The sequence below is a fragment of the Excalfactoria chinensis genome, chromosome 5 (assembly GCF_039878825.1).
Source record: "Excalfactoria chinensis isolate bCotChi1 chromosome 5, bCotChi1.hap2, whole genome shotgun sequence".
Lineage (NCBI taxonomy): Eukaryota > Metazoa > Chordata > Aves > Galliformes > Phasianidae > Excalfactoria > Excalfactoria chinensis.
This window is the reverse complement of record NC_092829.1, coordinates 31,793,960-31,819,429: the sequence shown is the minus strand read 5'-3', so window position 1 is coordinate 31,819,429 and position 25,470 is coordinate 31,793,960. Positions and strand designations below refer to the sequence as shown.

Here is a 25,470-nt window from a genome sequence, read left to right as displayed (position 1 = left end):
CTTATCCTATTCCTAGAAGATCAGACAGCAATTCTGTTCTCCTCCTGGGTCATCTGCCTCTGCTTTCACCTCCTATACACATCCTTTTTATGTCTGAGTTCAGTTATGACTTGCTTTTCCACACAGGCCTCCCGCTGCCTGTGCTTGATTTTCTGTATGTCAGAATGGATTTGTCTTATGGTCTTCCATACCAACCTTCCATGCAGAGACAAGGTAATCCCCTAAAGAAACATCTTCAACAGCAGACAGCCCACTGGGACAAACTTTGTAGTGACTACTTCTCCAAAACAAAACTAAAAAAGCTTGTAATGTACAGGACCTTTTCCTATCACAGCTACATGAAGTCAGAACCAAAATGACAATACAGTTTATGAAGCTTTTTATGTGAACAAGCCACATATTTTTTCCTAGGTAACAGTGAACTTCATTGTGAAAGGCTGTGTTTGGATATAACCTCACATAGCTTTTATAGTGCCTTAGATATAATTGGCAGTTGCTTTTGCAACAGGTTTTGATCAACTGTTTAACTTGAAAGATATCATTTAGAACCAAGTATTTCTACAGAAATCAGTTTTAAGAAGCAATCTACTGGAAAATAAATAAGCTACAAATGTGTACTAAAACAATAATCTTACTCATTAAATAGCTACTACGTTTAGGCCTCTAACAGCATTAAATGATGGCTTTAAAATACAAGATAAGTCAAGATCCATGCAGTTTTTATTTTAATAATTAAACAAATACAGGAAATTTTGCAGTAATCTATCAAAAATGTATCTTATTAAGAACCAGAAAGGTGTTTAAAAAACATTCACATTCAATTCAGATTATGTATAAACCAGTGTTTGTAAAAATGAAAACAGCAAATGCTTTGAGTGTAAAAGAACTCCATTCTAGTTCATGTTTCAGCATTTCCAATGACCAAGTTACCACCAAGATGCAATCACAGTGCAGACATGTTCCACAGTCTATTATTATACTCATATGAATAGCATAATTGACAAAAGTAATACTTTTTTTTTTTTAAATAAAGCATTTTCAGAATTTTCTTCATACAGTACCGTCCACCCAAAGTTCACTGTCCAGCATACTTAACTCTTCACTGTAGTAATGGCAGAACAGTCGTTATCTACAGGTCCAGAGTGCATACAAGTACAGATACGTATCTACATATCCAAGAAGCACTGGTCTCCTATGCCTGACAAAGCCAGAATCTATGCTGCACGCTTAGGAGATGTGCCATTTTCAGTAAAGCACAGCCCTTGAATATTTGGCTTAAAGTCATTATAGTTATCTGTTCAGTCAAGAACTGTTCCGAATGTGTTGCAATATACAAATGTGTACCTTCCAGACTCACCTCACATACATCTCATGAATTTGAGTGTCATATTAATAGCCATCCATAGATATGACAGCATCATACACCTTTGCTATAACAGTTCCTGGGGATCTCTCATCTTTTTGCTCCAGATTAAATCCTCAATGCTAAAAAGAGAAATCAAAGTGGCTGTTTTTAGGCAAATCTGCAATTTGATAGTGCTATGTTTTTTCATGTATTTATTTGCAGTAGCTTTGCTGAAGAAGTAGACTAATCACTAATTTAAGCTGAAGAGGGAGAGAAAACTATCAAGATAATCAGTTTCAAAGTACCAATACTGAAAGAAGTCACAGCAGGTACCAGTTAAGTCTGCTTGGAGCACAAAATAGATGCATCTAGCTACTGTGGTTAAACAATAGGTCTTTCAGAGCTACAGTCCAATGTGCTGCAATTACCCAACTAATTAAATAATAGCAAACAACTCTTTCAAAAATGCAGATTAAATATCAGAACTCTTTCAGTTAAGCCAAGCTAACCAAGTTGAAATGGCTCACAATTCCAATTTAGATAGGTGCATGAAGACAAAAGAGAGAAAAGTGATACAACTTTCACACTAACAACTCAAACAACTCAAATGTGAACAAACTCTTCTTAACTGCACCTTATGGACTCAAGTTCTGAGATCATCTTTAGTTTCAAATCTCATTTGGAACGCAATGTACCATGCTTCAGCATAAGGGGACAAATACAAAAATTTCAAATAGTTTTTGACATTTCTTTTTTGAAAATGTATGTAAGGCTCAGTAATAAGCCATGTATTGTAACATATATATTGGTCTAGGCTTGAAAATCAGATTTCCTTCCTGAATTCAAGATTCAAATGCATAAACTTAAACAACAGTTTCTGTTACTATGTATTTTATAGTCTCCAGCACTGTAACATAAGACCAGCTCAGAAATTAAGAATTTGGAATAGCAGAAACAGCTCTAGGAGCAGTAAGACTGGAATTTAGTGTTCAAAGATTCTTTGCATTAAACATCTATCACTCTTCCTCAGGTTGTACATCTAAAATCCATTCAAGTATGTGGAAAGGCTTCTGTGTATTTCTATGGATTCTAAAGCATCTCTTAATGGAGTCAATACTCCAATGGTATATATTTAAAACAGTAAAAACAAATAATAAGGATGACTGCTGATTTTCAGTAACAACTCTTAACTGAGACTTGGCTCAGATATGCAAACAGATGCTAACAGTGCTAACTCTTAGCAAACCAGTTCTGTACAACAAAGCAATAGTTAGGATCCCCAATAAAATACACAAGGGAAATTTTCTTAGATATAATGCTCAGGAAGAGAACAAGTTACAATCACATAAAAAGCCTTTCCGATTCTTCCAAGTGAAAAAAAGCCTGTTTTAAGATAGGCTTAATTTCAGCAAAATATGGAAAATGACTTAAGCTAGAAAACACAAGCAAGTTTGCCTTGAAAAGTCAATGTAAGGAATTTTCATATTGTTATTTTATTAATGCTATCCAAGATGAATCAGCACACAAATGAGATGAATAAAAGTACTTTAGACAAGACAATACACTTTACGCTAACGCTGCAGTTAGCAACTCATACTGGAAAAGACATGTTTCCAAAGATGATCAAAGAAAGTAAATCTTTCTTGGTTTTAAAGTAGATTTATACATCACTGTCCTTCTTCCCTTACTTGGGAAATGGTTGGTGAGCATCTGTGGTGTTTCAGTCCTTTGAATCTATAGGCACTGACACAAAGCCCCAAGAAAAAGGGGCAAAAAGAGTTTGTGTCGGGATTTTAGCAGTTGTCCTACCTGGCAAGGACTCCAGTATCACAATGCAAGTAAAACAGAATGACCATCAAGAGTATCCAAAAAATAAAACAATTAATTTCATACAGATCTCATCTCCAAGCAATTATGAATGAGTTCTTTCAAATGAAGAACAAAATAGAATTTAGAAGTCTGAAGGTTAGATTCAATGCTTTTTCTTCTAAGATGTTCAAAATCTTCTATCTTCTTTTCAGTGATTTTGAGTCATCTTTCATTTGTCCAATCTTCTTTTCCACATAGGAGAGGTAATTAAATTGAAGAGGGCCACAGATATTCTTCCTTCATAACATTAAATAACATCTCAAGTAACTTAAGTATCCTTAGGAAAAAAAAAATTCCCTGTTCAACCTTGTTCTCAGATGGTTGAATGACCAACATTCAGGTCAAGAGAACTATAAAGCACATTTTTTTTTTTCTTTAAAGAGAAAAATTTTAGCGAAACATTACAAGTGTTACTGATAGCACTTTGGCCTCTAGATCTGGTAAGCTCAGCTCCATCTGGAACTGTTGTGAATGTCTACATATTTCATGAAAATTTAAATAGAACAAACATATAAACAACAATCCAGTCTCGGCTGTTAGTGGCTACTCTCAAGAGCAGAGGTTGAAGTGATGATCTAGCAAAATGATTTGCAAGAGCACAAACAATAAATCCTAAAATTGCCTTTCAGTGTAGTTTACCAACCTTTAAGAATCCTACATCCAAATTAGGATTTTGTGAACACTTCTGCCATATAATTCAGTCCAAGTTCAAATAGCTACATAAACTGAAGCAGGTGTACAGAAGGTGCACTCCATGCTTGAGAATACAAAGAAAACCCAGAATAGGCTCCACTTCCAGTGTGGGGGGAAAAAAAAAAGTTCAAATGTACTAAACCAAGCACACCTGGGCACAGAGGCTATGAACTGGTGGAGCACTCTTAGAACACAACAGTATTTTCTCCTTTTGTTGAATTGCTACTAAGTTCTTCTCCCCTTACACAAAGCAGAGTCAGGATCAGCTGTCAATGAATCACTGCTGAAGAAGTTTGAGTTGGCTTAGAGGGACAAGTTCCAGGTGATTTGTCAGCTTCCTCTGTCAACAGGAAGGAAGTCCTGAGCACCCTTAATGCTTTGAAAAAATCAACCTGTGGTAGAGATCACATTGCTGGTGGAAGCATTAGCCATTTACACACAGGTGGTCCTTGCCACAGATATGTATATCAGATTACCTCTGATACGACAACACCCGGTTTAGACCGGTCATCAGGAAGAAACCACTTTTGCACAAGAAAATTCATGTGGTGCCCAGCAGCACTTGTCTCAGAAAAATAACAAAAAACTGGAGGAAGTTGTAATGATTCAGGCTTAGAATCTTGAGTATTAAACTTCAGTTTCACTTGAGAACTGAGGGAAAGATGTTTCTCCTCCTCCGATTTGCTACAAATACAAATATACATAAAATATCAGCAACAAGCGTGCTAGATATAAAACTGATGGAATGCTAGCTGGTCCATAAAGGGCTGCACCAAGTTATCTGTAGCAAAGTAAAAAACTAGCCCAAAAGTAATGGAGATTGGAAGAGCTGGTAAGGCCTTCTTAAAGATGGCAAGAAGCAGAAGTGTAAGGCACAGACCCTGAGGAGAAAAAATAAAAATAAAAAAAAACAGGGAGAGATTAGAGAACTCTGACATGCAAAACCTCACAGAAATACAATCAAATTTCATAACTTCCTAAACTAAAAGGTCTAAGTGACAGATGTACAATCAATGCAAATCACAGCTGAACTCCTCGTTAGTTTGTAGTCAAGTCACCAAATAAACAAATTCCAACTGAAAAAAAATAACAGTTATGACTTCATCCCTGATGGGAATAAGAAACTATCATTAACATCTTGCTACATCATACTTACAATTAATATGGCTACAAAACATGCTAAAGTTGTATTCCAATCCCCGCTTGCCGTTGCAGAGGCTTTGCCAACCAGGACACTGTAGAAAATGAAGTCTCCTAAACCTAGCTTTACTCCTCCTGCAAAAGTGAATATATAAGTGAATATATGGCAGAATTAAGCGTCAAACAATGTACTAATATCAAGTATCTGTAATTGTCAAGGAATAAGACATTTACATTAAGTATCAATACGATTTACTAAAAAGAGCACTTTTTTTTTCAAAACCAGTACTACTCGAATCAAATGATAAAGAAAAACTCTAGTGAAACAAGGTGGCTGAGGAACATTACACTACTTAATCAGTTCATCTTGTAATGATATTTTTTCTGTATTCCTAGCCTACTGTAAATACAATTGCAGTATATACAAACGCAGATTATTTTATTATAGTTTGTGGGGTTCTTTTTCCCACTTTTGGTTGTTGTGTCATGATCCCTCAGCAGAACATGTTAGCATAATTAAATAAAATAAAAACTGATCATGGGAGGGGGAAAGCAACTGAGTCACTTGCAGATTATGTTTTATTTGCCAGTTAGAAATCTACGTACAGCACAATATTCTGATGCCTTGTCAGTTTTCCTACAGAATTCTTACCAAGGTTGTTCTACAAAGCACTTGTGTATAATTGCAGAGCCTAACAAAGCCAAAAAGTGGACATATTTAGTCCAAGATGAGTTAACATCTTTTATTTTGAAATTGTAATTGCCACCATATCAGCAACTCTGGAAGCACAATATTCAATTACATCTGTAAATAAAAGAATAATAATTTCCTGAATGTCACTTCAGTTTCTGAGCTTTCAGTCCAAGTTATTAAGCCAGTGAGGCCAAACATTAGTTCACCAGCTGTTTTTGCTTGGCCTATGAGTTGCTCTGTCACCTGATCACAGTCCAGCCCCAAACTTACTCCTCAGAGTACTGCAAAGAACTCAGATCACCAAAACAGAGGCCTGATTGACCATTTTGTGGGGAGGGGGGGAAATATGCTAAATATGGCACTACCACCTGAGATGATCCGCTCATTAGTCACACAGGTCCTTATTTATTCAGATATCTGCACTTCTAATACTAGATTAAATTCCAACTGAAAATCAAGAGTCTGCTCTATTAGATATCTGAATATTGATACCATTTGTTCTCCAAAGATACTGCAGCTCAGCAGAGTGATGGAGGAAATAATCAGGTCCATTGTGATCTGAATTCATTCCAGTCCCCAATCAGGTTTTTAAACACTGCTTTTTCCGAGTAGATTAAAGTTGCTTAATCTTAAAGTTAAAAAAGTTAAGGATAGTACTTACAGTACTAAAATTCCAAAGAGGTGATTCATTGCAGAACATTGCATGAGAGAGACAGAAGCTAATACAATGGAGTGTATAATGTCTAAAAGCAACTTTACATTGCTTTTTGATTATGCTGTTTAAGTTTTCAGTCTGTGTACAGCATGGAAGATCAGTTTGGCCAATAACCTCACTTCTGCAGCAAAAACATGTTATTTCTGCAAAGCATGACCATACTGACTATAAGCAAGAAGAGCTCTTCAGCCTGCTATTAGCTCACAGCATATCATCTCAGTCACAATGAATAAAATAAACTAGCTTCAGACTAAGTCTTTCAGAAACAGTATTCCATACTCACGTTCTTCAGGGTCTTCACTGGTTTGAGAGTTACTAGGTAGAGCCTGAACAGCAGCACGTGATTCAGGCGTTGATTCAATGGGTCCTATCCTATTGTCTCTTTGTTGCTGCCACTCCTGGCTAAAGCCACCGTCATCTGCTTCAGCATCTTCATTCTGAGGCTGGTTTGCCGGAGCTCAAAGGAAGAAAGGCATTTCAAATCTTTTTTTTTTTTGTTTTAAATGCATCTTGTAACTCATAATGCTCTCTCCACATAAAACATCATAGAAGAGTGATGGGAAAAAAGATATTTCATAAGATTTAGCAACATCTAATATTAGAACACACCATTACAAGAGATTCTCATGATTTTAAACACTTTTAAACACTCTGGAGTCAACATGCACTCTGCAGTCGCTGCATCTAAAAGCTGCACCCAAGTTCTAGTACTTTGATATAACAGACTGGAAGTCCTGTGGTGACCTAATTCAATGATCATAATACTCTAGTCAGTGTAGAATTGACAGTTTAATCTTCCAGTGAAACAGAAAACATTACTGAAAATTACATACTACATATCAAACTCAGAAATTCTCTTGAGATATTTGAGTAAACAAGTTCTGTTTTTAAACACTAATTGCATGGCATTTCTGTTTCATACCAATATACATATGAGTTAGCATATGCTAGATTAACCAAGTTGACAACCAATTGAGCTCAGTAAATAGTTGTCTACTGAGAGTTGTATCATCACCAATATCCTGTGTTCCAGAATAATGAGTGTAAGAACAGTCATTGCACAATAACTGAGGAATTTTTTCAGTCTTAATTAATTCATTGTTCCTAATAAGGCTTCTGCTTTTCCACTCTTCTACAATAGTCTAAACACTTAGAAAGCTAAAAACCACGTATCCATAAACACATACAAAATGACAACTATAAAAGCTTGTCAAAGAAAAACTCACCTTGTTTATCGTAAGTGGAGTTTTTAGAAGCTTTCCGTTGGCCTTCTGGATCTTCCTCAGCCATGTTCACTAGCCACACCATTGTTGCTATTAAAAACAAACAGTACAGCTAATAATATCTTGTAATGCATGCAATTTTGAGCTGGTGTTGGCATCAACCCATTATTTTTTCTACCATTTTGGTATAACTATCTTTTTCATGAGGCAATTCCACTCTCATTAAATCACAGTAATATCTGGAACACAACCAGTACCAACTACAACATGCATTTGCAGAATTTGATGAACACAAGTTTTATTCTTACTAAATGCTGAAAAAAAATGGCAGCATTATGTCTATATATCAGGTCTACTCTGAAAGTATGAATCAATGACTGCTTTACTTTTTTTCCATTAATTGGCTCTTCCAACCGCAAGTGAAAAGTTCTACAAAGACTGGTAGAAAGGTAACTTGAAATCAGAAGCTGCCTCTACAATGTTAATTGTTCTGTGTTCCCTCCCACCACTAAGAATTCTCCAATCTTGAGACAAATAAATGCTGTCACACTTCAATGGCACATTTTATATACCAGGCATATTTTATATGCCATTTCTCATCATTAACGTTTACTCCCACAAAAAAGAAAAATATGTAAGTATGAGTACTATCAGTAAAACATAGTAAGAGTGAAAGATAAAGAAGTCCCTCCCACTTTCTCCACTGTATTCTTGTCCCCTAGGTAGCCAGTGTGGAGGTTACCACGCAACACACTTCCTGCACCACGACACACTTTTTTTCAGCACCAGGAGAGTAATTTATGATTAACACATTTCATTATTATCCGTGTGATTCTAACTAGAAACGCGGAACATAAGTAATTATATGAGACAGCTTTACTCACATTAATTTACAATAATACCTGGAACACAACTGGTACCAGCTACAAGTTTTATTCTTGTGGATACCAAAATTATCAGCTGATTGATACTCAGATCATAACACCAACTTGTGCCCTGTAGGTTTTTTTTTTCCACTACTGATAGCAGAAACAACATATTAAAAGTCAAGCCTTGCAAAAAACACTTTTGCCAATGAATTTCTCCATGTCAATCTCAGCCTTTTCTTTTAGCAACACATAGGATATTTAAGCACAGGAAGTTGACAAATACTTTCTGAAGAAGTGATACCTCCTTTTGAATTGCTTGATTCATGGCCTAATTACATATTACTTTGGTGTATTACCATTTTTCTTTCCTGTTCCTACTTTGTAAGAATAAAACATGCTGTTTTTTATTCTGAAAATCTGAAGATGCTTCACGTTTTTGAGTAAAAAGCAAAAGGAAAACTGAGCCCCAGATGAACTGACTGGGAATTCCAGCTGTAAAGAACATGTTAAAACAAAGAAAAAAGAGTAAATCATTTCAGCTCAGTGTGTGATTTTAAGTTTGAAGTATTTAATAAAATCTGAGGACTGCTCTGAAAGTAATATCTACTATTTTTATTATGTTGGCCTATGACATCAGAAGCAGATGGTGACATGGCAGTAGAGGTTGAACATTCCCATCAATATTCCAATACATTTTGTTGGTGTGACAGAAGGTAGCAGAGGGGCTGTCTGAGTACATGGCATCTGACATGGAAGTACATATGAAGCAAAGGTGTATCAGTGAATTCCTCCATGCAGAAATAATTGCACTCATTGACATTCGCTGACACTTGCTGAACATTTACGGAGACCAGACAGTGGATGTGAGCACAATGAGGCAGTGAGTGGTGCATTTCATCACTAGTGATAGCAACAGCAGTTCTGGTGCAATATATATATATATTTATTCTTTTCCAAGCATGGCATACAGGCTCTTGTTTGTCGCTAGTGAAAATGCATAGCTAATGGTGGCGACTACACTGAAAAACAGTTTTTGTAGCTGAGAATTTGCTCTATCAAATAGTACTACTGTGCTTTTTTAACTGTTGTAGTCTCCACAAAAATCAAGATGAGGTATTACTTTTGGAATGATCTACATATACTTACAGGAGTAAATAAGTGCTGGGAAGAGCGTTTCATTCCTCTCCTGAGCTGTTTCAACTAACATACGAAGAGGACCTTTAGGACATAAGACAGCAACCAAATCTGGAAGGAAGAGTAAACAACTAACATCAATGCAGACATACTTTTAAGAAGTGTTTTGTTTTGAAGTAAAACAATTACAGAGACTGGCAATGAAGTAAAATGCCACCACATGTCGATGAACATCAACTTCTGAGAGAGGCAGTCAGTGAAGTCAGCACCTCACAGAAAGTTATTTTTTGCCTTGAACTGACACTTACAAGACTGTCTAAGCACACATACATCACTGCAGGCCACTGTTATTTTTCAGGCCCCTATTTCATTTTCATTTGCTTCACCCTTCCTAGCTGCATGGCAAAATGCTACAAATGTAAGAACATGCTCCTAGTTTCTTGTCTTGCACACATGTAATGCATGGAGACCAGCTAGACAAAGATCATCATATAAAACTTAAAGTGGTAAAATAGTTTAGTTGGTCCTGTTCATACCCTCTAGGTATGTTGACGTTTTTTAAGTAGTTGATCTTTCCCTTAAGTACTAAGTCGTTCTCTGGCTAACTGAAACCCAGAAGCAATACTACAGACATTTAGTTTGATGTTCCATCACTTGCAGTTCCCCATGAGCTTGGATAGGTTCAATAAGCCTGAGGGTTTTTTTTTTTTTTCCATCTGTTTCTTGTTTTTTGTTTGTTTGTTTCTGAAGCCATAGCTTTAGCAGACCACAAAACAGTGAACTACTGTTCTTCGGGACAAATTTAAAAACACCCTATTGTGGAACTTCCATTGCTTCCCAGAGTTTACAGATAAAAAGTCAATGAAAGAAAGAGCAAGTATTTTAGTTTCTAAGAACATAAAACTTTACAATATTGGCTTCAGAAATATTAAGTAATGCTCAAAACTATTATTTATGTGCTGCTTATTTTTTGATTATCAAAAGCTTTCTCTGTAAAAGTCAAGATAGTTCACCAACTTTAAGAAAGCATACAACAGCCATTCTCACAACTTCATCACTTTAATCATTGGTTTAGATAAATCTTACACTAACGGTATCAAAAGAACAGTTTATTAATATTCTCTGGTTTAAAATCTATTTTCCGTATGATTGTGATATATGAATTAATTATAAAATATGACATTTCTCACCTAACATGTTATGCAACTGCAAACACCACCGTATATCTATGTTGATTTGCAAGTTGAAAGCAAATAATTCTCAAAAACTCTGATTCAGTTAACATCTCTGAAATACCCAGGTTTGCTCTCTATTACTAAAGCCCTTTGTCAACCCCAGCGTAATGCTAAAAGAAATTTTAAGACAACAGGTAAATATACAATTTTTATGGATTAGAAATGATCGCTTAATTATTTCCATTTAAAGAAGGAAAGAAGTGCAAATGTGAAAAAGAAAAAGTAGGATTATAAAGCTTTGCAGGAAGAAAAAACTGTGAAGTATTCAAAGCACACGTTGTGAGAAAAAGAAAACAAAACAGCTTTTTTCCAGTATCCAGTGCCCTCTAAAGATTTATGAAAAAACTACATCAAGGTATCTCTATTTCCAGTCTCCACTCTGAAAATGCTTAATGTTCAATAATTCAAATTAATTTTCTTTTTCCTTAAAAATCATGAAAACAGTAAAATATATCCTCCTGTAAGTAAAATGACTTTGAACAATGAAAACTGCCTTGAATCCTTCCTTGATTCTTCATTTTCTTAGATACGGATCACAGAGTGGTTCCTGTCTCTGTAAACATGAGTTACATGTAGGCTGGGCAGATCTACACTTATACAGTGCTACATCCAAACTAGAAACTCCTAAATACTGAATATACAATCATTTCCAAGGATTCTGGGTAAAATGAGAAACAGAAAACCACTTTCACAGAAAAGAACAATATGACAACATAGGTCTCTTATCTCCTCCTTTCTTGAATTACTTAAATTCTAACCTCTCTTCCTCTCCAAAGGATTTACAAAGTTCAGAAGACATGAAGGAAGATGGCATCACACAGTCACACAAAGCCGTTAGCTGCAGGGTACTTATCTTAGTTTAGATAATGACTTTATTTCTGTAGTCTGTAATCTCCTTACCCACTAGTTTGGATGAGTTTGGATGATCTCTTCCCTGCCTCTCTGCCTCCCCCCCCCTAGTTCTTTCTTAAGGCATAGTCAGACAAAGGGAAAATGAAAAATTAGGAAATAGAAGAAATTCCTTCTATAGTTTCTGTTACAATGGCTTGCCCCAGTTCTTACCGTACACTGAAATCACAGCCAGGATAAGCCACGCAGTCCATTCAGGAAGATACTTAATGAACACCAACGCCATGAGAGCACTTATCATAATGAGATATGCCTGCTGAAGCCGAAGTGGGCCCTTCCAATGAATACAAATCATTCCCACAACACCAAAGTTCCAGATGATGAGTGCCACTGTAATGTAGTCCATGGCAACGTTATACGTCTTGAAAACCTCACTAAAAAAATAAAGAAAAGGAAAAAAAAGACTATAGACTACATTTGCTTAAAACAATGGAAACAAGTCTTCTGGTTTTTTGTTTTTCTCTTTTCCTTTTTTTTTTTTTTTTTTTTTAAATCATCTTCCTACTCAATGTAATAACACAAATGTCAAGTAGTATTTCCAGTTAGTACTTAATGAGAAACTACTCTTCACAAAGGGGACATTTTTACCAGTGTTTACTCAATTCAAATTATTTCACCCTTCCACAAATTTTCATCCACATTCACTTTTGAGTCAAACCAGAAATGGGCAGGAGAGACATTACTAATAAACAGACACTTTGATCATGCTGGTGATTTTTTAAAAATAAGGATTTGGGAGGTTACAATGAATCTTTAAAGGCACACAAAGACATAAAGAGCTACTCTTCAGTCATATGCTTATGAGAAATCAAATAATCAGAAATTGTAACAGTATAAGCTAATGTGAGTTATGTAACTGTCCTACTGATCAGTAGGACAGGAGTAGCATACTTTAAGATGCATTAAAATCCATTGATCTCTCTATGAAGCTATATATTAAAATCAAAAATTTTGCTGCACTAGCAGTAGATTATTTGGTATCATTCTTGTTAAGATTCAGGGGCTAGTTTGAAAATACTACGTGAAAAACAATACGTCATGATGCTTTTGTTCACTTACCCAAGGTAGATGAAAGAAAAAAAGAAAAGCAGCAAAAGAGAAGAAATGATAAGCCAACCGTGGATCACCTGGAAAAATACATACCAAATTTTTTTTAGGTTTGGTATTTTTAAGATAATAGCTACTTAAAAATGCTTTTAACTCTACCTTCCCTTTTGATTAAAGCAGGAAAATGATATTCAGATCTCTCTTTGCTTTTACATTGATCCTACACACAAAATTGAGTCTCAATTTACATTCATTAATCTTAAGCATTTTCTGATGTTTCAGCAGAGGTTCTAAACAATGCAAAGTACTTCCTGTATATGTGAAGGTTACCTTGATAACAACAGCATTCTAACAGAGCAGAAACATCCCTCACTAACAAAAATGGGAAAAAATGATTAATTTTTGCGCTATTAAAATGCTTGTCCTCATTCTGAGTCATTTTCATAATTCAGCTATAGAATTAAATGCTAAAACTCAGAAAACCTTCAGTGTTTATGTGTTTATCTGCCAGAATTGTAATTTCACTGATGATGACCATATTAGGATTTCTATATACCACTTATTTGTACACACAATCCCTTAATATGATATAGCAGCAGATACACAAAACCAACCACTAAAAAAACCAAACACAACAGTTCTGTTTAGTATTGGAGGGAAAGCACAAGGATTTGAACTTGCAAATAATATCAGCTCAGACTCTGCACTGAAGAAAAAGCATAATAGTCTTCTATATTGTTGTGCAACTTAAAAATGAAGATCAGTGAGCCCAAAGGTGCACAGAACATGAAAACTGAAGACTGATGGATATCTGAAACAGAATCCAGCTTTCTAACAACTTGCATCTAACTACTCATCTGACAGCAACTTTATTTTTCCATAAAATTAGTTGAAAACATTTGGGAAAAAAAAAAAAAAAAGTAAAAACTAGCTGAGACATTTCTCTCATTAACTTGTCCTCTATTTACAGGTCTTCAATTATCTCACCACCTAAGAGAATACTGCAATAGGAACATTTCATTCTAGTACTGTAAAATGCTAAAAATATCAAACTCCAAGGCCACGGTTCAGCAAACATTTACACACTTATGCATAACTACCGTCAACGGTACAAATGAAGATAGTCATCACAATTGACTTAGGTTGGCATTTTATGAACAGGTTTATGTTTCATTCTTAGTTTGCACCACATTTGTGCACACACATTTTCTAAATCACTGGAAAAATCACTGTTATGAAAAGAGGATGAAGTATTTCCTACGAAAAGTTTCAGTTACCATTTTGCAAACAGCACATCACAACGGCTTTACTGTCTTCTAATTAAAGAATTTTCATTTTTCATTTGACAATGGCTCTAACACTGTTGGTTGTTGGTGCAGAGCCAGCTGCCTGCTACAACTTGAAGAAAACTAAGGACTGAAGAATGAACAACAGCCAGATAATAGTTAGGCAGACCAGCACAGAATGCAGATAATAAAATGGGATAAAAATTAAAGCTAATCAAATACAATCACTGAGGAAGATATTTTTTCTGGTTAGACTTAGGAGCTCTAACTGGGATCATGCTTATCTTTCCATGTAGAGGAATAACACAGGATGCAAACAGCAATAAAGCTCCTTTCTTCAAAGGAGTTTTCAGATGAAGCCTTGAAGATAAGCAAATTATCACTACCAGTTGGAGGCCTAACATTCCTTCATTACAAGATAAAATTCCTCATAATACACAACACATTCTACATACAGAACTGCACATAAATAAAATTGCACAGGTAACTCCATTTTACAGCATTCTCATATAGCAGCATAGAAATACTCTGTTAGCAATCAAATAAAAATGTAATGGCTTATACAAATGTAATGGTCTATTTCAATTAGTATAAAATACACAGAAAACTTCTGTTGTCTAATCAGACTAATTTTTAAGTACAATAATATATTTTGTAATGAGAATGTCCAGTGCTTCCTAAGGTCAAGAGCGAAGCCAGAAGCGTGAAAAGCTTAGTAAAAACAAACTGGAGAGATCAGCAGCAGAGAAGTGAGGGGCAGTTAAGGAACCGAATAAATTGAAGCAAAGCTGTGTGCCAGTGCATGGATCACATAGCCAGTACTACAATTCTTAACCTGATTAATTGCATACTGGGAAATTCTGTTATGCCAAGCTTTGCCAAATGGGTCATTAAGACCAAAAGACAACCACAAATTTTCATTAACACCTCTCAGGCAGGTGACATTGCAGTTATTTACGCTAAGCCTGGACTTGCCTAAATCACATCATTATTTGATTGAAGTGTTTCACAGAAGAGCCTTTGAGTCTTTACATTTACTATAAGGATATCACCCTACATGTACAGCCATGCACATATCAGTCCTGGAAGGTTTGTATACCGAGGGCAGGCTGGGGTAGAGGAGATCCCTTAAAGAGTCCCAGAATTCTTCAAGAGCTTTCATGTTTCAGGTCTGCGCTTAGTACTTCTTGAGTACAAGAAGATTCCAGTACGTTCAACAGGAGTAAGAAACAATTCCCAACCTAATTCTAGCTGATAAAACAAACCAGCAGTGCTAATACTGGGTCACTAACTCCTCATTCTGTGAAAGAAAGAGAAGTCACAAAATTTTGAAACACTGAAAATCCCTGCATTTACTTTTCCTCACTCACCCTTGAAAACCTTTCATTGATTTCATCCTTGATAATCTGTACTAATAAAACCAGCACAGTTAGTCAAGTAAATTACACTCACCTTGTAGCACCTATATTTATAAAGCACAACCAGGAGTATGGTCATGACAATGATGACACTGATCATGATTGCAGCGTTGAGAATTGAATTCAGGGCCCTCTGTCCAATGGTATCTGTCTCTTCTGTGAAGGGAGTGTAGATACTACAACAACAAGGAGTCAATTGAAACACCACTGTATACTCCACAAATGTTTCTGATACACAGCGCCAACACAAAACAAAATTGAGGCAATCTTTAAATTCAAAGCTGTGCAAGTATTTTCTGCTTAGCCAACATGTGAAAGGCAACATAGTATATTCTTCCTTAGAAGACTTGCCTTTCTTATATTCTTAGACTACTGCCACAAAGCTTTTCAGCTTTGTAAAACAGACAACGAAAAAAGCAGAAATCCATGTTGCTTAATGAAATTACTCACAGGCTATGAATCATTACTATTAGTGCAGCTAGACCTTTATAAGCACACCATCTAGTGGATTTACAGTGAAGTATCTCCCAATGACAACAACAAAACAGTGCATGAGCACTCAGCTCTTACAGAAACGAGCTGGGAAGAAAAACAACACTTAATTACTTGACAGGAAAAAAATAAAATACTTACCATAAATAAAATCCCAAGAAAAATATTTTTTGATTAACAACTTTCTTTCAACAAAAGACCAAGTTCTTTTTCACTATCATTTTGTGACATTCTTATAGTGTATAAACATTTCAAAGCTAAATGAACTTTGAATAATCTTGTCTAAACGTTTTGCTGGGAAACATTTAGATCGATTTGCTGCAGGTTCTGACCAGCCCAGTGCTCTTCCATTGCCTCATTCAGCTACATTATTATTATTATTTTTTTAATATTAATATTTTGAAGAAAATATTATGTTCAGGAAATCTTCAATGAAAGTTTCCATAACTGCAACAGTAGTGAAGCTTAGAATACTATCCTCCTCTTGTATTTGAATTTCCGTCTCAAACATTACAGACATACCAGTATTTGGCATATAAGGCACTTCACTTAAATGAGTACTAGTAGTTCTCCTTCCCAAAAGCTTTGTATTCTAGCAGAGTATGGCTGAAATTGCTTTGGCTACAGACTGAGTTTATTTTATGAATACCATAGAGCACAGCTTTAAAATAGGGACCAAGATATCCTGAGTGGTCACCAGACAGCCAACAAACGTCCATCCATGATGGAGAGTTTGATTTCTAGAAGTAATAAAATAAAATTATCTTTGGGCTGGTGAAAGGGAAAATGGAGACAAGAGGAAGCACACTGTTGCAACTACAGTCCTGAAGAAATGGAAATCAGAAAAAATTATCTGAGAGAGTCCATTGAAAAGACAGAGAATAAACTGATACATACAGCTGTCCATCCTTGCGCGTATAAAAGCTGACAGACTTGATGGTTGCAACAACGACCACCATGCAAAGTGTGACAGGTACAAACAACATAATCACATGCTTTGCCCCATATTTCAGTGTCAGCTCCTCATCTTCTTCTTCGTCCTGATCCACCACTTGCTGAATGTTGTTCTGTGGCTGCCCATTGGTCTCAGACCCAGGATTGTCGTTTCTTCGGCGCTCACTATTATCATGGCGGCGTCTTTCACTGTTATCATTCTGCAATATATAAAACACAGTTTTATCAGAAACTATCCATAATAATATTCCCATGTATTAAGCTAAAGACGGAAAATGTGTTAAGTGACATTTACTGTCAAAAACAAGATCTAAACCAGAGTAACTAGTTGTTTCACATTTATACTAAAAAAAAGAACAGCAGCTGATAGTAATTCTGGTTGCATCTAATAGTCCATAACATCTTTTCTTCAAATTGAAGGACTAAATGAAATAGATCCTTTTGTCCAAACTACAGCTGATACAAAGGTACACGACAGCAGATTACTCACAGCTGACAACAATTCATTGTATCTGCTTCCAGTAATAATGCCAGAAACATTTATTATCCTTATTCCATGAAACTCCCAAGAAAATTAATACTTTCCTTGCCGTGTAGCTCTCACTAAAGTACATCAACTACAAGATATTAAAATGAGTTTTGCAAGGTATTGCATTCATGCATCCTTAGCAAGAACAACACAGAAACAGTGATTGAACTCAGATAAATTCTTATTTCTTTATACTGAGATTTGATCAGAAAGTTTTAGCATAATGATGAAGATTCTTCTCCTTTCCCAAGGATATTACTGATAAATTCCTTTGCTTGCATTGAGGAAATTCTGCCACCCTTGTGTCAATAAATACAAAAGAGCCTCCAAGCCTTCCTGATTATGCTGATTCAGATGCAAGGACAGACACTTCCCACATCATCCTTGGAGAAATTAAGATCAACCAGAAGCAAAAACATAATTCGGGAACTCATAAGGAATTCAGAGTTAAAATACTGTCTATGAGTAAATAATCAAGCCTGCATTCTTTAACAAGGGTTCATTTAGAATGTTATGTTGTGTGCACACAGAACAAAGTAGAAGAGCAAGCTACATTTCACCTGTTCTGGGATACAGAGAATCTTTTAATGTTTACCCATCACTCTAAACAAAACTCTAAAATTCACCAGCTTATACAGACTAGCCTTTTTTTTCCACCCCATCTGTTATCATCTGTAGCTGATGCTGTACTGTTCCAATTTCTGCCATGTAAGAGGCTTCACACAAATGAGATGTAATACTGGTTCCTTAAAAAGTGAGTCTTAAAACTTCAGAATTACTTCCTTTACAAACAGTTCAGTGTCAGTAAGTGTACTAGAGAAGCTCAGTATGAAAAAAGTACAGCAAACTAAAGAGAGATATGTGTTGCAATGCCTTAAAAATAGAATTAAGTAAAATTGGTCTAGACATAGAATAAGGCACTGAATACAACCTAATGCATTTCTATTTAAGATCCGTTATACAAGTAATTATTTTCCTTAATCACACAATGTTTAAGTTCCATTACTTGTTCCTAACAGCATTCACTGAAGCTTTTTTGATAAAGTATTATGTATTCTGAGGAGTCCTCATACAGAATTGTCTCAGTTTCACTCGTATCAACGATGTTAAACATGCAGTCAGAAACTGATAGCGTGACTTCAAAAACACTTAAGTGATCAAGGAGTAAAAGTCCCCGGACTTTGAATTGCAAACACTGACAAAGCAAAAATCCTGGTTGAAGCTTTACAGTTTCCCTAATTCAAGACAAAGCAACTTCCACAAAACTTTGCACAGTAGAAATACATACCAAATGCCTGTCTATTTGTTGTTGTTGTTGTGTATGTGTGGTATTCACAGGATCAAGCTAAGCACTTCAAGTAGTATCCTCTAAGAAAATTTGCTTTTTTTTATTTTTCAAAGAAGAAACTGAGTATAAGAAAACAAAACAACTAAAAAGTAAAATTAAAGGGCAACCAGATTTTTTTAAACTCAGCTTTTAGCCTAAAATTAAATTTCATATCATCAACTTAATGCATACCTTAAGAAAAATTTCAGACTCAAGATTATTTCTTACTAAATTAAAAGATTCATTATAAACCATGTGGTATTTTGTGTGAGGTTCTTATGCACATTAGCACAACTAGAAACAGGAATACTGGAGAAAACAAATAAGTGTAACATTTAGTGGTTGTGAAGCTTCGACTGTTCAGCAGACTGCCTACACCTGAACCTCCTTCTGTAAAGATCATAGCTCGAATCTAACATTTTTCACTTTCATTGTGAAAGTGCTCCATTTCTCTCAGTCTACAACATGAAAACATTAAGATTACCACTGCTAAACCGCCTAAGATGACCACAAGTAACTACACTGAAGAGGATCAGAGATTTTGAACACAAGTAAAGCAGAATTAGTATTTAGATTTATGCATACCTGTAGAATATGTTGCTCTTTCTCTGTGGTAGCAGCAGTTCTGTGTGAGGGAGTACCTAGCCCTGTCTTAGGCACAGAAACATAGAAACTAAAATAAAAATCTACAGTTTGCAATGCAAACTTAAAAACTGCCGAAGGGAAAGCCTGATCGACTACACATTACTATACCACTACCAAAAATCTGCAGAAATTAACTCAAAGGAAAACTGAAGAAAGTGGACCAGTGTGTGCCATTCTGTTCCCTACACTAGTGAGGGACAAAGACACAATGAAAAAATGTCTTCACGCATTAAAACATAGTCCATAAAAATCTGAGCAGAATTAAAAGAGATATTGTAAGTTATTATTTGAGCTAATCTCTCACTCATCAAACTGGAGAAAAGTTGTACTTTCTGTCTAATGAACTAAAGCATTACTAAACATGACATGCATGTGCCCCTCTGCTTAAAAGAACGAAGTGCACTGATATCCTACCTGATCGGTATTAAACAGAGCAGAGGCCATGGACTCCTGCTGAAGTGCGAGCAAAGGAACAGACTCTTCACTTTCCTCAGACATAGTTAAAAGTGAAAATTCTGAAGCTAAAAAGTCAGTAACACCTGTTGTAATACCGTAAGCAAACGTAAGTTATGAACTACGCGCTTTCAGGTGAATAAACAACATCAAAAGCAAATGATCGGTTTTTTTTCCTATCAGGAAAATAGTTAATAGCAAACCCAGATCAATGCCCCTGAACCAACAGATAGAAAGCTTGCATATTTGATAACATATTTTTGTTCCTTGAATCTTAATTTATACATTGGTAGCAGATCCTCTTGCCTGACAGTAGGCATAGAGTTCTTTAATTCTCACATTCACCATTTAAGTTTAAAGGTGTCATACAGTGACAGACACTGAAGCCTAGGCTGAACTCCTAGCGTGTAACTAAAAGGGGATGGCAGGTGCTAACCTGGACATTTCTCACACTGACTGTTAGCCAACAGAAGCTAGGGATACTGAGGGAAGAAATTATTTCTGCACTCACATACAAAAACAGTGCAGATTGATGCAGGGGAGAAAAATTGCTGTACCTAAGTATTGAAGCCACACCTTCAGTTACACTTAATAAATACGGAGAAAAGAAAGCACAGGCTGTACTTATTGATCAGTATAGCCTGGCAGTGAGAAGTAAATAAAAATATCAGTCCCCACTGCAGGGAAGGAGTACCAAGAAGCATTCTGTAAGGACAGTGAGCCCAGAGCTAATGACAGAATTCTGCCTTTTCACCGAGCCAGAAATACTCAATAAATGTTCATCTCCCACCTGTCAAAGATGAAACTAAACTTTTTTCCTTCCCTCTGAAGGATAAGCAAAACCCATGAAACAGGACAGTTTCCACTTTCCTATATTAGTAAGAGTTTCTACAATCAGCAAGGTCTTAAATCATTGTAACTTCTTAATTTCAACACGAATTTTCAAGGGTTCTACATGTTTACAGCACAATGTTGCTCTGAGAAATAAACACAACAGTTTCTATTTAACGTGTTGGACTGCACGGAGAAATTAGAACAAAGATCAAAATACTGTCTTGAATCACTGCCATAAACATGGCTAGGAGTGACTTAATTGCAGAGTATTTCTTTGTCATAAAGAGCTGCAGCAGGAACAAAGAACTGAGTGTAACAAATCCACCAGCCTGAAAACCACACCCATGTGGATCATCAAGATTTGGCTCTACTGTACAATAGTTTTGGCAATAATTGCACAATTACGCCTTTCAAAGCAATGATTTATAAGTTAAAGGTTTGAGTTTTTACCCAGTCCAGCCCTCAAGAACTCTTAGAATACCCTGACAGTTATTTCAAATTAAGCCAATACAGCGTTGTTCCTTCTGCACTGGAGTAGTTCTTCAACAATAACAATGGCAAAACTCAGGTCCTGAAGCTCTACTACGCTAAAATTAACTATTATAACTGAAACTTCTGAATTGAGCAGATCAGGGCCAGAGCTCAATCCATCTCACCACCTGGAAGTCAAAGTTTGCTATGAGAACATCCCATGCCATTTTTTATTTTTCTAGAGGGTCTGGTCACTCCAGAATCACTTAAAACTGGGAGAAGACTATATGTGTATAAAAGTGAGTTTAGGACATCAGAAAATTCAGAGTAATTCTTTCAGCACTGCTAATCACAACAGTCAGGCAGAGAAAATAACCCCCAATGAATACATTTCCACAGTTCTGAACTGTATGTTCATCCACACTGATTAATCCTCCTAATTGAATTGCTACCAGGTGATAAAATCGTTTGTTACATACAGTGTTGCTGAGGTGGTTATCAGGGAAGTTTTCTGTCAGCTGCCCATGCTGAAACTGGGGTAAATGCGCAGACAGTTCTGTCATTGAGGCTGTCCTCTGGGAACCACTTATTTCTACGCAAAACAGATCTTGATGCTGAAAGGAAAAAGATGTGTGAGAAAACTCTTTTCTTTTATCACCAAATTCACCATCCCCTCTTTAGCCCAATTCTTAGAGCTCACACAGACCAAAGATAACTATTTTCTCTCTTTACAGCGGTACCAAACTGTAGCATATCTTTTCAGGCAGGTCGTAACAGGGATTTTCCAGAACAAAAATAAGAGTATCTGGGTGTTATCAAATTAGTTCATCAACCACGGAAGTAAATCAGCCGCAAACTAAATATTCAAACAGTTCTCCATTCTATCTTGTGCAATAAAAGAGAAGTACTGTATACTTGCTCAAAGCGTTATTGGCATGCTTTCACCTCAGAGTACAATTGATGCCAGTTCTTCATTTTTGGATTACTGCTAAGCTCAACCATCAGTAAACTTCAAGCAAGGATGATCTGATCTGATTTAACTCGATCATTTAAAATCTGAACGTAAGACATTTCCTACTGTAGTACTCAAAAAGCAATCAAGAGCCACATAAAAAACAGTATTTCAGCTGAGCATCATGAACTCGCATGCATAAGCCTAGTGGTAGGTTTCAAGTATTAGCTAAGTGGACCTGAAAGTTCCCTATGCTTTTAAAACTTAATATATCCTTACATTAAAAATAAAAATAAAACTGCATGTTAATACTTTAATAAGAAATCGTGAATAAATAGAACTAGACAGCTGTTCCATAACAAAAGAAAATAAACAAATATAGTAAAACATGGTAGCAGAGTGATGTATTTCAGAAAAAACACAATTTTAAGAACAGTGGGTAGGTCTGGATAAGTCACAGGTTTGGCTGCAAAAAACACAGTGAACGGAATTAACAGCCACTGCTGCTAACAGGGAAGTGCCAGCTCCCACTTGCACCACAAGCCACTCTTGCTCTCCAGTCTTTTTCTAGTACATTTAACTCACTGCAATGGAGGAAAACAAAGCCAGGGAAAGACAACTACAGTATTTTTCTGCTTTTATAGTACATTTATAGGCAGTGTTTGGAGGGATCTAGAAACATTTATAGAAGGATGACATCTGGGTGCTGTACGAAGCAAGGCCTCTCACTTTCGGCAGCAGCAAGCCACAAAACAGCACCTTACTTAAATGGACATTCAGTTGAGCTTCATAAGCACAAAGATGCAGAAGGCGTTTCTTCACATACAAAATAAATCAGCACCTCACAAGACCAGTTCACAATGGTTGCCAAATTCTGCAAGGATGCAGATTACATGGGAGGGCCATTAGAATGCAACATCAATTCAACAGTCTAGTGGGAACATCAAACCATTTGGAAAGCCAATACAGCAATCACCCGGAGAATGGTTCTATTCTGTACTTGCAATTGAAAGCAAAGCATGCCTAGTTTAAAATGCAATGAAATGTAAGACTAGATGAAAATAAATAGGCATTGCATTGCTTCTACTTTCCAAGTCTTTGCTCTAATTCTTCAGAATATAAACGCTGCTGTTGCAAACCTCAGTGCCAGTGCCACTACAAATTGCTTATGTTTTTATTTCCAAATGTGGATTATCAACATGAGATTTTTTACACAGCATCGTGTCAAAACTCTGAACTACATAAAAACAATAACAATAATAGGAAAAAAACAACAAAGAACACCCTCACAGAGTCCCACTTAAAGGCCAGTACAGACGGAAACCACCTCAAACCCACCGAACATGGATCCAGCTACCGAGGAGCAGAGAAAAAGCGATGGTAGGAGGGGGTGGTGCCAGGAGCGATAGCAGAGGGTGAACAGCACTAAGAGGCCCCAGAAGCCAACCTTTGTTAGAGAAAGTTCTTTTCAAAGCTCAGGAAAACATCTTCAGGGCATCATCAAAGATCATTTTATTTTTCTAAATGAATGCTCCCAAGCTGGAAACTTAACTGCAAATGAATGAAACCTGGAAATACATCAGGTGCAAGCAGAAACAAATTCTGTTTTTGCCTGCTTAACCTGAAAAAGACTTAGCAAAACTTTCTGTTTCCTAAATAAACTACTAGAAAACACCTGTTTCAAAAACAACAATAACAAAACTTGCTCGTTCCTTTTGCCTTTCATACATCGTGGCGTTTGTGCATTATTTGCAGCCATAATAACGGGCCGCAACGTGCAGGGAGGCTTTAGAGCCTTTTCTCGAGCCAGAAGGGAACGTAGAGTCAACACCGAGCGGGCGCGGTGCGGCCGTTAACCCACACTGCGCCTCACACAGCAACAGGTGCCTGCAACGCCGCAGCGCTCCGGCCCGACCCGGCCGCACAGTGCAGCTGAGGCGAGAAAGCAGCGCTCCCGGAGTCCGGCTGTGCCTCAGCGCGCACCCCCCACACCCGCCCCGCCCGGGGAGCGGCCTGGGACCCCGCCCCAGCTGGATGGCGCAGGTTGCTCACAAACACCGGCGCCGGTGCCGCCAGCCCGGCCGGTCCCTGGCGGCCCACTCCTACCTCCTTGGGGGCCCCGCAGAGCGACCCCGGCCCGGCTCCGTACGCGCAATCCGCCCGCAGCGCTCTGCTACCCGCACGCCGGCTCGAGCGGCCCGCGGGAAGATGCGACCCTCCCCGCCCCGACTCCCCGGCTCGCCCTCAGAGAGTGGCGCACCTGGCGCTGCCCCAGCCCGGCCCCACACCGACCTGCCCGGAACCGCTCCGCGGGATCGGCCACCGGCTCCTCAACGCCCGCAACCCGGCCTCACTCGCTTCCGGCCCAGGCCCCGCCTGGGCCGCGACCTCACTTCCGACGGTGGCGGCGGGGCCGGAGTACGGCCTTCGGGTCCCGGCGGGACGGAGCGGCCGGCTCTCCTCAGCGCTGCGCGAGGCGGGAGGAGGCGGGAACGTACACGCGCGGGGGCGCGAGGTGCGGGGGATGGAGTTGAGCTGCAGGGCGCGAGGTGGGTTTCCAGCAGCACAGACCAGCAGCGTCAACTGCGCCCGGCGCTTCCCTACCGATACTGACACCGCTTGCTTGGACCTGTGGTGAAATGCCCCATAGCAGCACCTTAGCCTGGCTGCACAGGCTGTAATCTGCATTATGAGATCCTGTGCTCCTGCCAAAGAAAACGTAACGAATACTGAAGTGACGCTGGTGGCACAGCTTCCAGCTTTAAGCGTAACCAACTCCTGATATACTTACCTAGCACTGCCCTTAATAAAAGCATAAAACGCAATGTTTTTCTAAGAGAAATACTGGTAATAAAAAATAGAAAACTAAACAATGTTAGTGGCCTTCTCTGGCCCACAGTTGGACCATTACGGTGTCTGCTACTTTAGTGCAGAGATGACAGGAAGCCCTAAATGAGAAGCACTGAAAGACTACATGAACATGCAAATACTGTAACAAAAAAGTCTAAAATTAACAAGAATATAAAAATAGGTCATTCTCAGTAATTAATTTTATCTGTGGTTTCTACGCTTCTCTCCAGTGCCCTATAATGGAAACAGTATTTCGATTACATGATTTGGGAACATGTTCCCAACAGTACCGAGTTAAAGGGGCTCACCCAAGACGCAGGCAGGTTAAGGGGAAAAGCCCAGCTCCACAATGAAGCCTAGATCAGTGCCATGTACATCCAGCTCTT

The 25,470-nt window shown here is 37.6% G+C and overlaps 1 protein-coding gene across 3 annotated transcripts; it reads right to left on the bottom strand.

Annotated features, from left to right (window-relative positions):
- Window positions 1-699: 699 nt before the first annotated feature.
- On the bottom strand, window positions 700-24,631 carry PSEN1 (presenilin 1). 3 transcript variants are annotated; one of them, XM_072338459.1, is made up of 12 exons: window positions 24,527-24,631; window positions 21,762-21,896; window positions 19,939-19,977; window positions 16,967-17,223; window positions 15,612-15,753; window positions 12,886-12,953; window positions 11,980-12,200; window positions 9,695-9,793; window positions 7,683-7,769; window positions 6,740-6,913; window positions 5,064-5,182; window positions 700-4,788 (listed from the first exon to the last, which is right to left on the bottom strand). In XM_072338459.1, the coding sequence occupies exons 2-12, from the start codon at window positions 21,843-21,845 to the stop codon at window positions 4,633-4,635; spliced, it is 1,446 nt and encodes a 481-aa protein (XP_072194560.1). In that variant the 5' UTR covers window positions 21,846-21,896; window positions 24,527-24,631; the 3' UTR covers window positions 700-4,632. The 3 variants fall into 3 exon arrangements, with proteins under 3 accessions (XP_072194560.1, XP_072194558.1, XP_072194559.1); XM_072338457.1 differs by lacking the exon at window positions 19,939-19,977; XM_072338458.1 differs by lacking the exon at window positions 19,939-19,977 and having other exon boundaries at window positions 17,066-17,223.
- Between the last annotated feature and the right edge of the window lie 839 nt (window positions 24,632-25,470).